Here is a 12,036-nt window from a genome sequence, read left to right on the forward strand (position 1 = left end):
GGGCTGCAGGAATTCTGATATCAACTGATGTTATGCGATGGTGCTACTAGCCGTCGCATCACAAACATAACCATCGATGGTTTTACTGTGCACATGCGCAGAAGCATTCACAGCCGTGAGCATGCGCACATTAGCTGAGCTGCGGACATCAATTCTCTTTGTCTGCATTGCACAGTAGCAGCCAGCCATCGGATGGACATCGGAAAGCTGCATCCGATGGCTGGTAACCATCAAATATACCTGCAATTCAATGGCAAAAGAACTTACATTTAATTGGGAACATCATTGGTTGCTAACCATCGCCTTCCGATGTCCATCCCTAATCAGCTTTTGTTTTGCAGTGTGGTGTGCAGTAAGAGGGAAATCTCCTGTACTGTACCATCCTTGATAGAGATGTGCGGTTCGGGGTATGCAATCAGGAAGCCGACTGCCTAAACACCCGGCAGCCGGCTTCCCGACTGTCATATCCCGGCAAGGGTGAAATGCCGGGCGTCTAGATGTAGACGCCCGGCATTTCCCCAATGCCGGGAGACAGGCGCCCGGCATCCCGATTGTAGAGATGCCGGGAGCCTCGAGCGGACAGCCGCGGGGGGGAGGGTTAGGTTTAGCGCTCCCCCGGGGGGGACTTAGGGTTAGGCATCCCCCCGGGGGACTTAGGTTTAGGCAGCGGGGAAGGGGGTGGTTAGGGTTAGACACTTAGAGGGGGGATTAGTGTTAGGCACTTGGGGGGTGGTTAGGGTTAGGCACCCCTAAGGAGGGTTAGGGTTAGGGGGGTTAGGTTAGTAGATACTCACCTATCCACGATCGGGATTTCCAGCGCTGTCGGGCTTCCGCTGTCGGGATCTCTGCTGATGTCGGGCTGCCGCTGACGGGAATCGAACCGCCGGCCATGTGGCCTGCGGTATTTCATACCGATTCCGCGGTTCGGTTCTCCAGAAATCCGAATCCACCTGAATTTCATGAATCCGGGTAAATCCAGGTCGCGGTTATAATCTCCTGAGGAGATCCGGGTAAATCTGGGTTGCGGTTCTGATCTTTGTGCGGTTCGGAATTCGTATTTGAAATCCTAATTTTGTGTTTTGTATTTCATAAATTACATGATTTTAGCTGTTTTTAAAACTTTTTATCTATTTTTTATTTAAACAATCCAGATGCAAAACCAAAACACTTGAGGGTGGTTTGCAAAACCAAATCCAGATCCAAAACCTTGAAGGAGATACAGATCCAAAACCAAAACACGGAGGTTGGTGCGCATCCCTAATCCTTGCACCATGATTATGACATTACAATATGGTTTAGGATGATTGTCTGAAAATATAGAAATGTATTACGGATTAAAATTTAGAAGCAGATGTATTGGTCACAGTAATTAAAACTCTGGTTTCCTTTTAATTTCTTCACAGGATTAAGAATTATCTACACAGCTATCAGAAAATGTTCTTCGTGGTCATTCTTCTCACTTGTGTCCCATCTACCCCCGCCCAAAGTCACCCCCCACTCACCTACGCCTGCCGGACTGCTAAGAAATCGGAATGCAATAAGCTCCACTTTGTGCCCGGTCACAACCTCCTAGGAGAGGGAGTGGACATTGTGACAATGAAGAAGACCAGAGCCTACTTGATAAATCTACAGAAGTATGAATCCCCTGATAAAACGTGCACTGTCTGTAACAACCCATACATGAACAAAGCTTGGCAGAAGCTGCCCCTTGGTGTGGTGGATTGGAAGCCCCAGTCACACTGTGAGAGAAAGATCAGCAGTGGGGTCTCTCAGACTGCAAATTCCTTAGCTGAGGAGTCTGCATCCAAAGTGGAGAACGACTGGGAGGCCGGACTGGAGCTCCATAATAAAGTGACTAGCGCCAAGCTGGTACTGGCTGGATCTCAGTCACAGCTGGCACAATTTGCTCAGAGTAAGACCAGCAGTGACCGATATACCTTCATCAAGCAGCAGCTGACTTGCCTCTATTACAGGTACATTGTTTGTCCTCAGAGACCTTCTCATTGTCACCATGAATTTAGGGAATAGCTAGAAAGTCCCAATATACTCATCTATTCCATTGGTTTCTGTTTCAGTCATTGACTCTTCAGGTTATGCCAGGGGCAGAACTATGGGAGACAATGGTGGCGCCTGCCGCCGGGCTCCAGCCCTGAAGGGGCACCTCCTCCATTGTCCACATGACCCAAATTATAACTTGCCTCCAGGCATCTGGGATGAACTTACGCCACTGGGTTATGTTATAACCTTTGTGTATGTTTTAAGCAGACCCTCATATGGTTTTATGTACAATATAGTAGTTGGTGTCAGGATAATGAACAGAGGTTGGGGTACAGAGGTGGCAGATTGAGACTTCTACTACTGTACATATCAGTCCATTTGCACTGTTACACTGGCTCCCTGACATCACTTAACGTCCCTGAAATCAGGTGCTTAGCATAACTGATCCGCATTGTGAGGACTAGGAAGATTTACTTATTGGGATTGGTTCCCGGTGGCTTTATAAGGTTCATATTTATATTTAGTCTCAGTACGCCATGGGAAGCGAGATGCCTGACATATGTGTGCCAGAAGGTCCCGTACAACTCTGCTGGCGCTGGGCGTTTTTTTATTTTGCCAAAAATGTGTCGCGTATCAAATTAATCTGTGCAGTCTCCTGGAGCATCCTAGTCACATCGCATTATGGCTAAGACCCATTTTGGGGCAAAAAAGACGCTAGCAGTGTTGCATGGGACCTGCCGAGTGGAGAGGGCCTGTTTGGCGCGACTGTAGCAGTGATGTATGAGAACACATCTGTCATCAATAGCCAGGTCATAATAATACAATGCGGCACAATGAATGTATCTGGGACAGGATAACCCCAGTATGGCATTATTAGGTTGTCTCCAGCAAACTCTAATTCCCTTACGATTCTTGATCTCAACCTGTTTATTGCTCACACCTGTCCTACCATGGTTTGTGACCACTGCTATTCTTGTCTTCCACCTGTCCTCACCTCAAACTTTTTTTGATTATCCTTGTCTGTCTCCTGCCCTGACCATGGTTTGTAACCCCTACTACTATGTTTTCTGCATGTTACTGTTAAGGATTACACCTGACCGATGGTGGCTCCAGAGGTGGCGCAGTCAAAATTCAAACAGGGGAGTCACACCAACTGCCAGTGAGTCCCAGCCAGTTATGTTTGGCAGCATTTGGAGTGGCAGTTGGTGTGGCTCCCCTATTTGATTTCTGAACTGCGCTGCAGCCCCGCCTCTGGAGCCACCACTGCACCTGACTATTCTGCCTTTCGTGGGCAGTTACCATGTGGCATCTAATATTGGCTCTGTGTGTGCCAGTGTACTAGCTGTCAGTTGTTTACTCAAAGGAGTTACAGCTTTTCTTAAATTAATATTGAAATAATTAATAAGTTCCCCTTAAGCTATAAACACTTGTGATTCCACCAAAGTCTATACAAATAAAAGAAAAAAGTAAACTTTATACTATAATTTATTTTTCTTTTTTGACTCAGGAGATTATTCTAATGGAAACAGTCCTTCTGGTATATACTTCCGTTAGCTGTGTTTTCTATTTTGTAGATTTGAGATAACAGTATATTCCAGATCATAGGCATATTTGTGATGTAAACTCTGGGAGGAGAAGCACCCGGTTCATTTACACATAAAGGGGTCTATGTACTAAGCAATGATAAGAGACAGAGTGAAAAGTGATAAGGTACCAGCCAATCAGCTCCCAACTGTCATTTTGCAAACATAGCCTGTGAGATGACAGTTGGGAGCTGATTGGCTGGCACCTTATCACTTTTCACTCTGTCTCCTAACACTGCTTAGTACATAGGCCCTCATTCAGAGCCGCTCGTAAGCGGCTGCTTGTTCGTTCCGAGCGAAGTTTGCCCAACTGCGCATGCGTACGGATCGTTATACGCATGCGCGAACCAGTCAGTGCGGCCGAAATTCATGTGCTCGCAAAATAGCGAATGCCTGCTAATTTGATTGACAGAATGAGGCGTATGTGGGTGGTAACAGGGGAAGGTGCTTGAAAACGGGGAGTGGAGATCAGAACGCAGGCGTGCTTAAAGGTCAAAACGGGTGTTTTATGGGTGTGCATAATTAATACAGCAGCGTCATTGACCACGTCACTTGGTTATTTTATAACCAGAACTGCTCGCAAAATTGTGGTAGCAAACACCAGCCCCAAGAATAGCGAGCAGTTCATACGCTGGTCGATGTACTCGATTAATCTAATAAATAGCGGACATGACGTAGGATGCGAGTGGCCAGGGGGCGTATTTTTTCAAAAAACGACCGCAAGTTTTGTTCGCTCGTTCAGACATAGAGGCGTGAACAAACCGCAAATAGCGAACGGTTCATTTGAATAGCCAACCCTATTTTCTGGACGAGCGAACGCTAATTGCGTCCGGCTCTGAATCAGGCCCATAGACCCCAAAATCTCATAGTATACAGTAATTGTGTTTCTATATTTGTCTATAGGTAAGCATGCACTCTGCAGTTCTGGTGACCAATCAAAGCTGACAAGCCCTTCTCATACAAATGCGCCCCTCTATACTACCCATAGCTGTACAGAACATTATGAACATTATAAACTTTATGGACTTGGGATCTGATGCAGAGATGGATGGAATTACAGAGATGCACACAAGCGGCCGCACAATTCTGTCCAGCCAAAATGCTAACGCTGCAGGAGGCATCTGAAGAGAAGAGACTCCCCCTGTCAGCATCTGCGATCCCGGCGCTGCGACTGAGGTCACAGCCTGGAATCAGCATTGTGATCGATGGTCGCAATGTTCCCCGGCATCGGCCAGCTGAGTGAACCTCTGCTTACGCAGGCTGGCCATCTCCGAATTGCTTGCTAGGCCAGGAAGTCTGCATCCATGGATGCACACCCTATCCTCAGCACTCCCAGAAAACGGGTGCAACACGCCTCACGTTTCCAGGAACACCCCCCCCCCACCCTAAACACTGCAGCATATCAGCAGAGGCTTGGGGGAACTGTGTGCGAGATTGCGGGACCCATTCTCCACCTGCACAGACCAGGAAACATCGGAGACGTGCACTAACCATCGGGTTAGCGTACATTGATGAATCGGGCCCTTAGTCTGAACCAAAAGCTGCAGCTCCCTGCATTGTGTGACTGGGGGCTTCCAGGTGGGTGGGAAATGTGTCCAGATAATAATTGCCATCTCACTGAGGGGCTGATTCTGAGCCGCACGCAGAGTGGCTGTAGTTGCGGGAAGCAGCGGAACCCTGACTTATTACTGATGTCAGTGTCCTTTCAGCTTATGCGGGGGATTGTGCATGTGAGAGCAGGAACCGGTGCTGCCCATGGATATTACACCGGAGGCCACAACCTTCGTCACTAGTTCGGGCACCAGCCCAGTGCCGGGTGCAGAAGATCTGTCAGATGCAGGCTTCCCTTCCCCCATACGCCCGAATCAGAATCACACAGAGCTTTGAAAACATTCCCACAACACTCCTCTGACTCTCCCACAAGTTAGAGTGGTCCTGTGTCATCGCTTTTCTACCGCCCAATTCCTGCCCCAAACGCCCTATTTCCAGAAAAGACTGTTTCACCCAAGTTGCGTCCAGACATATATACGCAAAAAGTGCATGAATTCATCTCCATGCATGGGAGATCCGTGTGACTCACAATCAATTCCTGTGTGCGCTGCTATTGTCTGACTGTGTGTAACATGTTATATGAGAGCCAACATTTTGGCTAACATGTTGTATGTTCAGATTGGGCCTCATACACACATGTGACTGAATGGAACATATATCTGGTTACTCAGAGCTCAGGGTTTATGGCCAGATGTGCCAGTGTATCCCTGTAGATGGCAGAATAAAGATTAGATACACCTACTGCAGAAAGCATGGCATGATTAACTAATTATTCTTATCATTTGTTTACAGAGCTGAATGTAACATATGTATCAGTCCCTGCCCCATATGAGCTTACAGTCTAATGCTGCACATCCACATGACGACTAGTGAAAGACAGTACGATTACGACATAGTAATCGTACCATCGTTCCCCATCCCCTGCAGTGCCTACACTGAATGATTAGTTGCTCAGTGCAGGCCCCCTCCCTCATCCCTGAACATGGTCAATCTGTCATTATCGGCAGATTGACCGGCATGTTCAGCCGATGATTGATGTCGGAAACAAACAGCGGGAGCGCGCATTGCTGGTTGTTTCCGACATTATTGTGCACGATTTCTGCACGATTAATGGACGACTGAACGATAACGATGTCGTTATTTTTCACTCGTCCATTAATATCTGCTAGTGGATGTGCACCCTAAGTCATTGGCCACATGAGTTAAGTCCATTTGTTATAAGCACAGTATCAGAGTACCCTAATAAGATGTATGTAGACTTTGAAAGTTAACTTTTGTTCATCCCATGTCCTTACTGGTGTGGGACAACAATGCTATCCACTATGCCACCATGCTGCTTAACATGCCTGAGAAAACCTTTGGAGTAAAATCTACTAAGCCTTCTCTGCTTTGTCATCTCATTACCAGCTTCCGTCTCTCGCATAGACCCCCGCTGACCAGAAGCCTTTATAAAGCCTTGAAATCGCTGCCAGGCGCTTATGACACAAAGACTAAAGCACAATATGACCACCTCATCAGCACCTATGGGACCCATTTTATCAGTAAGGCGGATGTAGGTGGCCAAGCAGTAGATGTCACTGCAATCAGGACGTGCCGTGTGACCATGGACGGCATGTCAGTGGATGAGCTGAAGGACTGTCTGAGCATAGAGGCCTCAGCTGCCGTCACCGGCAAAATGGAGGCTAACACCAAAGCCAGCATGTGCAAAGACCTGAGCCATAAAGCCAATGAGGGACAAAGCTTCCACCAGACATTCAATGAAAGGAGCTGGCAGGTGAGTTGCAGGCTGGATGGGATTTGGGAATTACCTCATATTTATTTAAATTCTTCTAAGAATGACAATAGCTGGGTCCTTGCTTATTGTATAAGAGAAAGATGTTTGTAGATCTTACAGATTTATGTCTAAATCATAGGTTCCCAAATGTGGTCCTCAAGACTCCTCAACAGTTCAGGTTTTCGAGATATCCATGGTTGAGCACAGGTGGTTAAATCAAATTTGCTGAAGTAGTAATTAAGTCATCTGTGGTCAAGCAAGGGTGCCGTGAGGACAGGGGCGTTTCTAGAGAGGAGGGGGCATGTGTGCAGTCTCCGACATGGGTCCCCTCCTCTCTGTCTGGCGGCTGGCAGCGTACTGAGCTGTGTGCGGCCAGCGCCGGAGTTATAGACTCTGGGCACTAGAGTGTGCCCAGAGTCTATAGTGTATGCACAGGTCACCGGGAAAATGGCCACCTTGGCCATCTTCCCTGTACCAAGCATGCGCAAATGACAGGAAAATGTCAGCCGCGGCCATTTTCCAGTCATTTTCCAGCGCCGGACCCTCGCTGTAAGTAATATTATAGGTGTAGGGTGTGCTGTGCGGGGCCCCCCTGGACCCAGGGGCCCGTGTTTCCCGCACACCCTGCACCCATTATAGATACGCACTTACTTGAGGACCGTGTTTTTGGGGACCTCTGGACTAAATTATGGTTTCAGCCATTACATACAGTAGATGATGATATAGGCCCTCATTCAGAGCCATACGCTATTTGCGGTCGTTCGTTTAAAAACAAGGGGTGGCTATTCAAATGATCCGTACGCACATTGCAGTCTGTTCACGCCTCTAAGTCTGAACGAGCGAGCAAAACATACGCTCGTTTATTTGTTAAAAACGCCCCCTGGCCGCACGCATCCTACGTCATGTCCGCTATTTATTAGATTAATCGAGTACATCGACCAGCGTATGAACTGCTCGCTATTCTTGTGGTTGGTGTTTGCTACCACAAATTTGCGTGCAGTTCGGGCTATAAAATAACCCAGTGACGTGGTCAATGACGCTGCTGTTTTAAATATACACACCCATAAAACGCCCGTTTTGACCTTTAAGCACGCCTGCGTTCGGATCTCCACTCCCCATTTTCAAGCACCTTCCCCTGTTACCACCCACATACGCCTCATTCTGTCACTCAAAATAGCCGGCACTCGCTATATAGCGTACAAAGGATTTTCGGCCGCACTGACTGGTTCGCGCATGCGTACTAAAAAGCGTACGCATGCGCAGATGTGCAAACATCGCTCGGAACGAGCGTACTGTTGTTAACGTGCGGCTCTGAATGAGGGCCATAGTTACAATTGTTTCCAAATCAACATTTTATCAATTATGGGATTTTACTTCCGATAAAAGTTTGAGCTTACAATTTCTGTATTTAATTTTTATGAGGTACAGTATAAGTTGTATTAAATGGTACAGACATCAAACATGGCTTGTCAGGTAAACAGATCTTTTTAAAAAGTCAAAGGGGTATAGGTAATAGGCTGTGGGCGCTGTGAAGTGGCACAATTTCGGCGATCTTGACTGTAGCATTAAAGCAGCAATAATTTAAAAGGCAAAACCATGTTGGGTTACTTAAACCCAAAGAGCTTATTTCTCTTGTAAGACATAGGGGGATGTCATTGTGTGTGATATTGTGAAACAATTATCGGGTGAGTTTCGGGTGAGATTGTAGTCGCCGTATGTAATAGCATGCCAGTACAGCCTGGCTCGTCAGATTCATGATCCAACCATTTTCAGTGCTGCACAACCAGATGTTTCTAATGTGAAACATACAAGTCGGCGGATGTAATAGTCTGCGTATTGTAAAAGAGCTGGAATTGTGCCAGGATAACAGACAGGTGAAAGGGCAGAGAGCTAGCATTTAAAGTACTCGTATTACATACAAACAGATAACAAATGCATAAAAAGTTAAAACAACTTTACACATAAAAGAAGAAACAAGCATTTATTTACTATGTAGAAAAGTCAACTTTTAAAAAAAATATTTTCATCTTACTCCTGTTTGAACAAATATGTTAGAAAACAATTAACTGGTCTAAAATGCAATTTATCAGGTGCCAGGACCTGAATCTGGGATAATATTAATTATACAGAAAGTAATATGTTTGTAAACGTCTCCAAGGTAAAATTCACTATATATCCCTACAGCAATCATTTGGCTTTAATTGTAGCAGCAGGTTGGTCTCACAATATCCCTATTACCGAGGAAGACGTTGGAGACCTATGCTGTGTAACATAGAAGATGTATATAATTTAGTCCCCATATACAGTATTGTTGCGGCAAGTAAATCACAGTATAAACTGATCTACTCTAAAGGTGCATACACACACAATGATTTTTTTAACGAGTGTCGTTAAACGATATCATTTATCGTTTATTGTTTGAAAAAATCATTCACTTTCTGAGTCAAACGATGAACGATTATCGTTCATGTGCGTTCATGTTTGTAGTTTTTAGTTCAGTCAGACTGACCAACTCAACGATTTTCAGTAAGGGAATATGCAAAAATCGTTTGTAGTTCAAAAAAATCGTTCATTACACTTAAAAAAATCTGTCAAATAATCTGACAGAAAATCGTTCATAAAATCGTTGGTAACAAAATCGTTGTGTGTTTATGCAACTTTAGTGTTACATTGTAGCATATAATACAGACAATAGTAATGGATTGTGCTTATTTCAATCAGAGGCTAAGATTTGGGGGTAATATAGCAACCAATCAGAATTTACTTATTTAACTAGCACCTTCTAGAAGATAATAGATAGAATTTGGTTGCTATGGGCAACATCTCCACTTCTAAAAACCAGCATTTTAGTAAATATGCCCCTTGGTGTCCAAGTGGGTGTGGGGGATAGTACTGCTCCAGGCCCACCCGTCACTCCATGCTGTGGGATATAGGCTAAAGTAAGAAATAATAAAAAAAATATCTAAAAATAAAAAAACATATATTTATTATGACACCTAAGTGCTTATTACTTTCACTCTGTTAATGGGTAATGCAGTTTGTTTACTTCAGAACTGGCCTCCAGTCTTAATCAGACCAGAGGATTCTAAGGGCGGAATTCAATTGATTTCGCGGCCCGCATCTCCCGTCTAAAGTGACAGGAGATCGCGGGCCGCAATTCAATTGTGGCAGAATTTCACGCTGATCGCGCCCATAGAGGTCAGGTTTAGCCGCGTAAAGCAGCTTAACCCGACCAAAGTGCTGGGCGCGATCGCGAAAAGTGAAGTTTGGGCGCCCAAACATGTCACTTTTCGCACATTTCAGCTCTCATCCCCCAGGGGCTGCGAGCTGAAATGTAGTGCTTGGCAGCTGATCGCGCCCGACATGAGCAAGAATAGAATAGCTCCGTCAGGCGCGATAAGGAAAGAAAAGAATTGAATTCCACCCTAAGAGTAATGTTTTTGGCATGAGGTTGGGCAATAATATATGAATATTTTAATTGAATCATATTATCAAACATTGCTGATTGATTACATTTCCACAGCCTAATCTTTGTTCTCACCTTTCCTGTACATCACGGAACACTACTGAGGCCGGACCGGCTGATTGATGCTCATTATCTATTTAATTTCTATAATAAACTACCAGCAATTAGCTGGAGAGAGTAACGCTCAGCACCTAGATGTAATAGACGGCTTTCTACGTTCTTACCGCTGGCTGAATTTATTAGTAACAGTTCCTGTTTGTGCGATATGTATTACACCGTTAGCTGTAAAACGTGTAGGGATCTCGGTATCCTTTTATGGTGGGGGGATGTATCAAGCAAAGTAAAGGAGAAGTGGACCAGTGGAATAGTTGCCCAAAGTAACCAGTCATGTTCAATGTAGCATTCATCAAGTGCATTCTATAAAATGATCGGTAGAAGCTGATTTGTTGCTTTGGGCAAACTCTCATTATCACTCTTTAGCAGGTCTGATACATCTCCCCCTAATAACCACATCTCCCTCTTGTCTTCATCTTTAAATTTAGATAAGTGGTGGTAAAATTACATTCGACCAGTTATCCTTTGACATAAAGAACACAGAAAGTGCCACGACTTTTGAGACATGGATGGACAGCCTCAAGGTAAACCCTGACACTGTCTCCTACTCCCTGGAACCCATCCACAATCTCGTCAGATTCAAAGGGCCACAGCAAGAGAACCTCAGGAAGGCCATCAGCGACTACATCATGGAGAAGGCACTAAGAAGCAATTGTTCCTGCCCCGCTGGTTCCATGCCGAGTGCTGGGGCGGAGTGCGTATGCGTGTGTCATGGTGGTCAGGGAAGTCAGGACATGAACTCTAACTGTTGCCCATCTAAAAGAGGACTGGCCAAATTAGTGGTAACTATACAAAAGGCCGCAGATCTTTGGGGTGATTACGGATCTAAGACCGATGCCTATGTGAAATTCGGTTTTGGGGTGCCCACAAAGCAGACCCAGACTGTATGGAACAATAATAGTCCTTTGTGGGATGGAAGGTACGAGATTGGGGTTGTGCAACTGAGCTCTGAGTCCGTCTTGAAGGTGGAGGTTTGGGATGAAGATAACAAGTATGACGACGACTTGCTTGGGTCATGCCAGAGACCAATCGTCAGTGGAGAGAAGTCCGAGATGTGTTATCTACAACATGGGAGTGTGACATTTAAAGTCAGCGCAGAATGCATGCCTCACCTGACTGGTGCAAGCTGCAGAGAATACAAACAGTCAACCAATTAGTGTTCTGCGGGTGTTTCCGAGCTCTCAGTTGCACAGACAAATGTTGAAAGGGAAATATATAAAATTATTACAATTTCTATGTGTAATATACATCCACTTACTCACAGTACAAACTGTTATCATCCCTTGCCTAGATTATTGTCACCTTCTCTTCTTCAGTCTATACACTCAATACCTCTGCCACCTCCCTATGCCAGTCCTATACAGAAACAAGTTCATATTCCTCTCACCAACGTACAGTACCAAGCCAACAATATTCTGCTCTTTACATATCACGCCTAGCAATCACTCACTCCTCTGCCCACTTATCCCTGACAGTGACTGTGGCCTCACATCCTACTGTACCTGATCACATAATTTCACTCCTGCATTCAGTACTTCTCCTCATCCTCT

The 12,036-nt window shown here is 45.4% G+C and overlaps 1 protein-coding gene across 1 annotated transcript; it reads left to right on the plus strand.

Moving 5' to 3' along the window:
- Positions 1-1,434: 1,434 nt before the first annotated feature.
- On the plus strand, positions 1,435-11,643 carry LOC148478447 (perforin-1-like). The gene is made up of 3 exons (XM_088455398.1): positions 1,435-1,973; positions 6,540-6,906; positions 10,915-11,643. The coding sequence occupies exons 1-3, from the start codon at positions 1,435-1,437 to the stop codon at positions 11,641-11,643; spliced, it is 1,635 nt and encodes a 544-aa protein (XP_088311524.1).
- Positions 11,644-12,036: the final 393 nt, after the last annotated feature.

The sequence above is a fragment of the Taudactylus pleione genome, unplaced genomic scaffold (assembly GCF_031769625.1).
Source record: "Taudactylus pleione unplaced genomic scaffold, aTauple2 ptg000653l, whole genome shotgun sequence".
Classification (NCBI taxonomy): Eukaryota; Metazoa; Chordata; class Amphibia; order Anura; family Myobatrachidae; genus Taudactylus; species Taudactylus pleione.

Coding starts and splice junctions, on each gene's coding strand:
- LOC148478447 (XM_088455398.1), top strand. CDS start 1,435: ATGTTCTTCGTGGTCATTCTTCTCACTTGTGTCCCATCTACCCCCGCC. Junction 1,974..6,539: donor CTGACTTGCCTCTATTACAG/GTACATTGTTTG, acceptor TCTCATTACCAG/CTTCCGTCTCTCGCATAGAC. Junction 6,907..10,914: donor TCAATGAAAGGAGCTGGCAG/GTGAGTTGCAGG, acceptor CTTTAAATTTAG/ATAAGTGGTGGTAAAATTAC.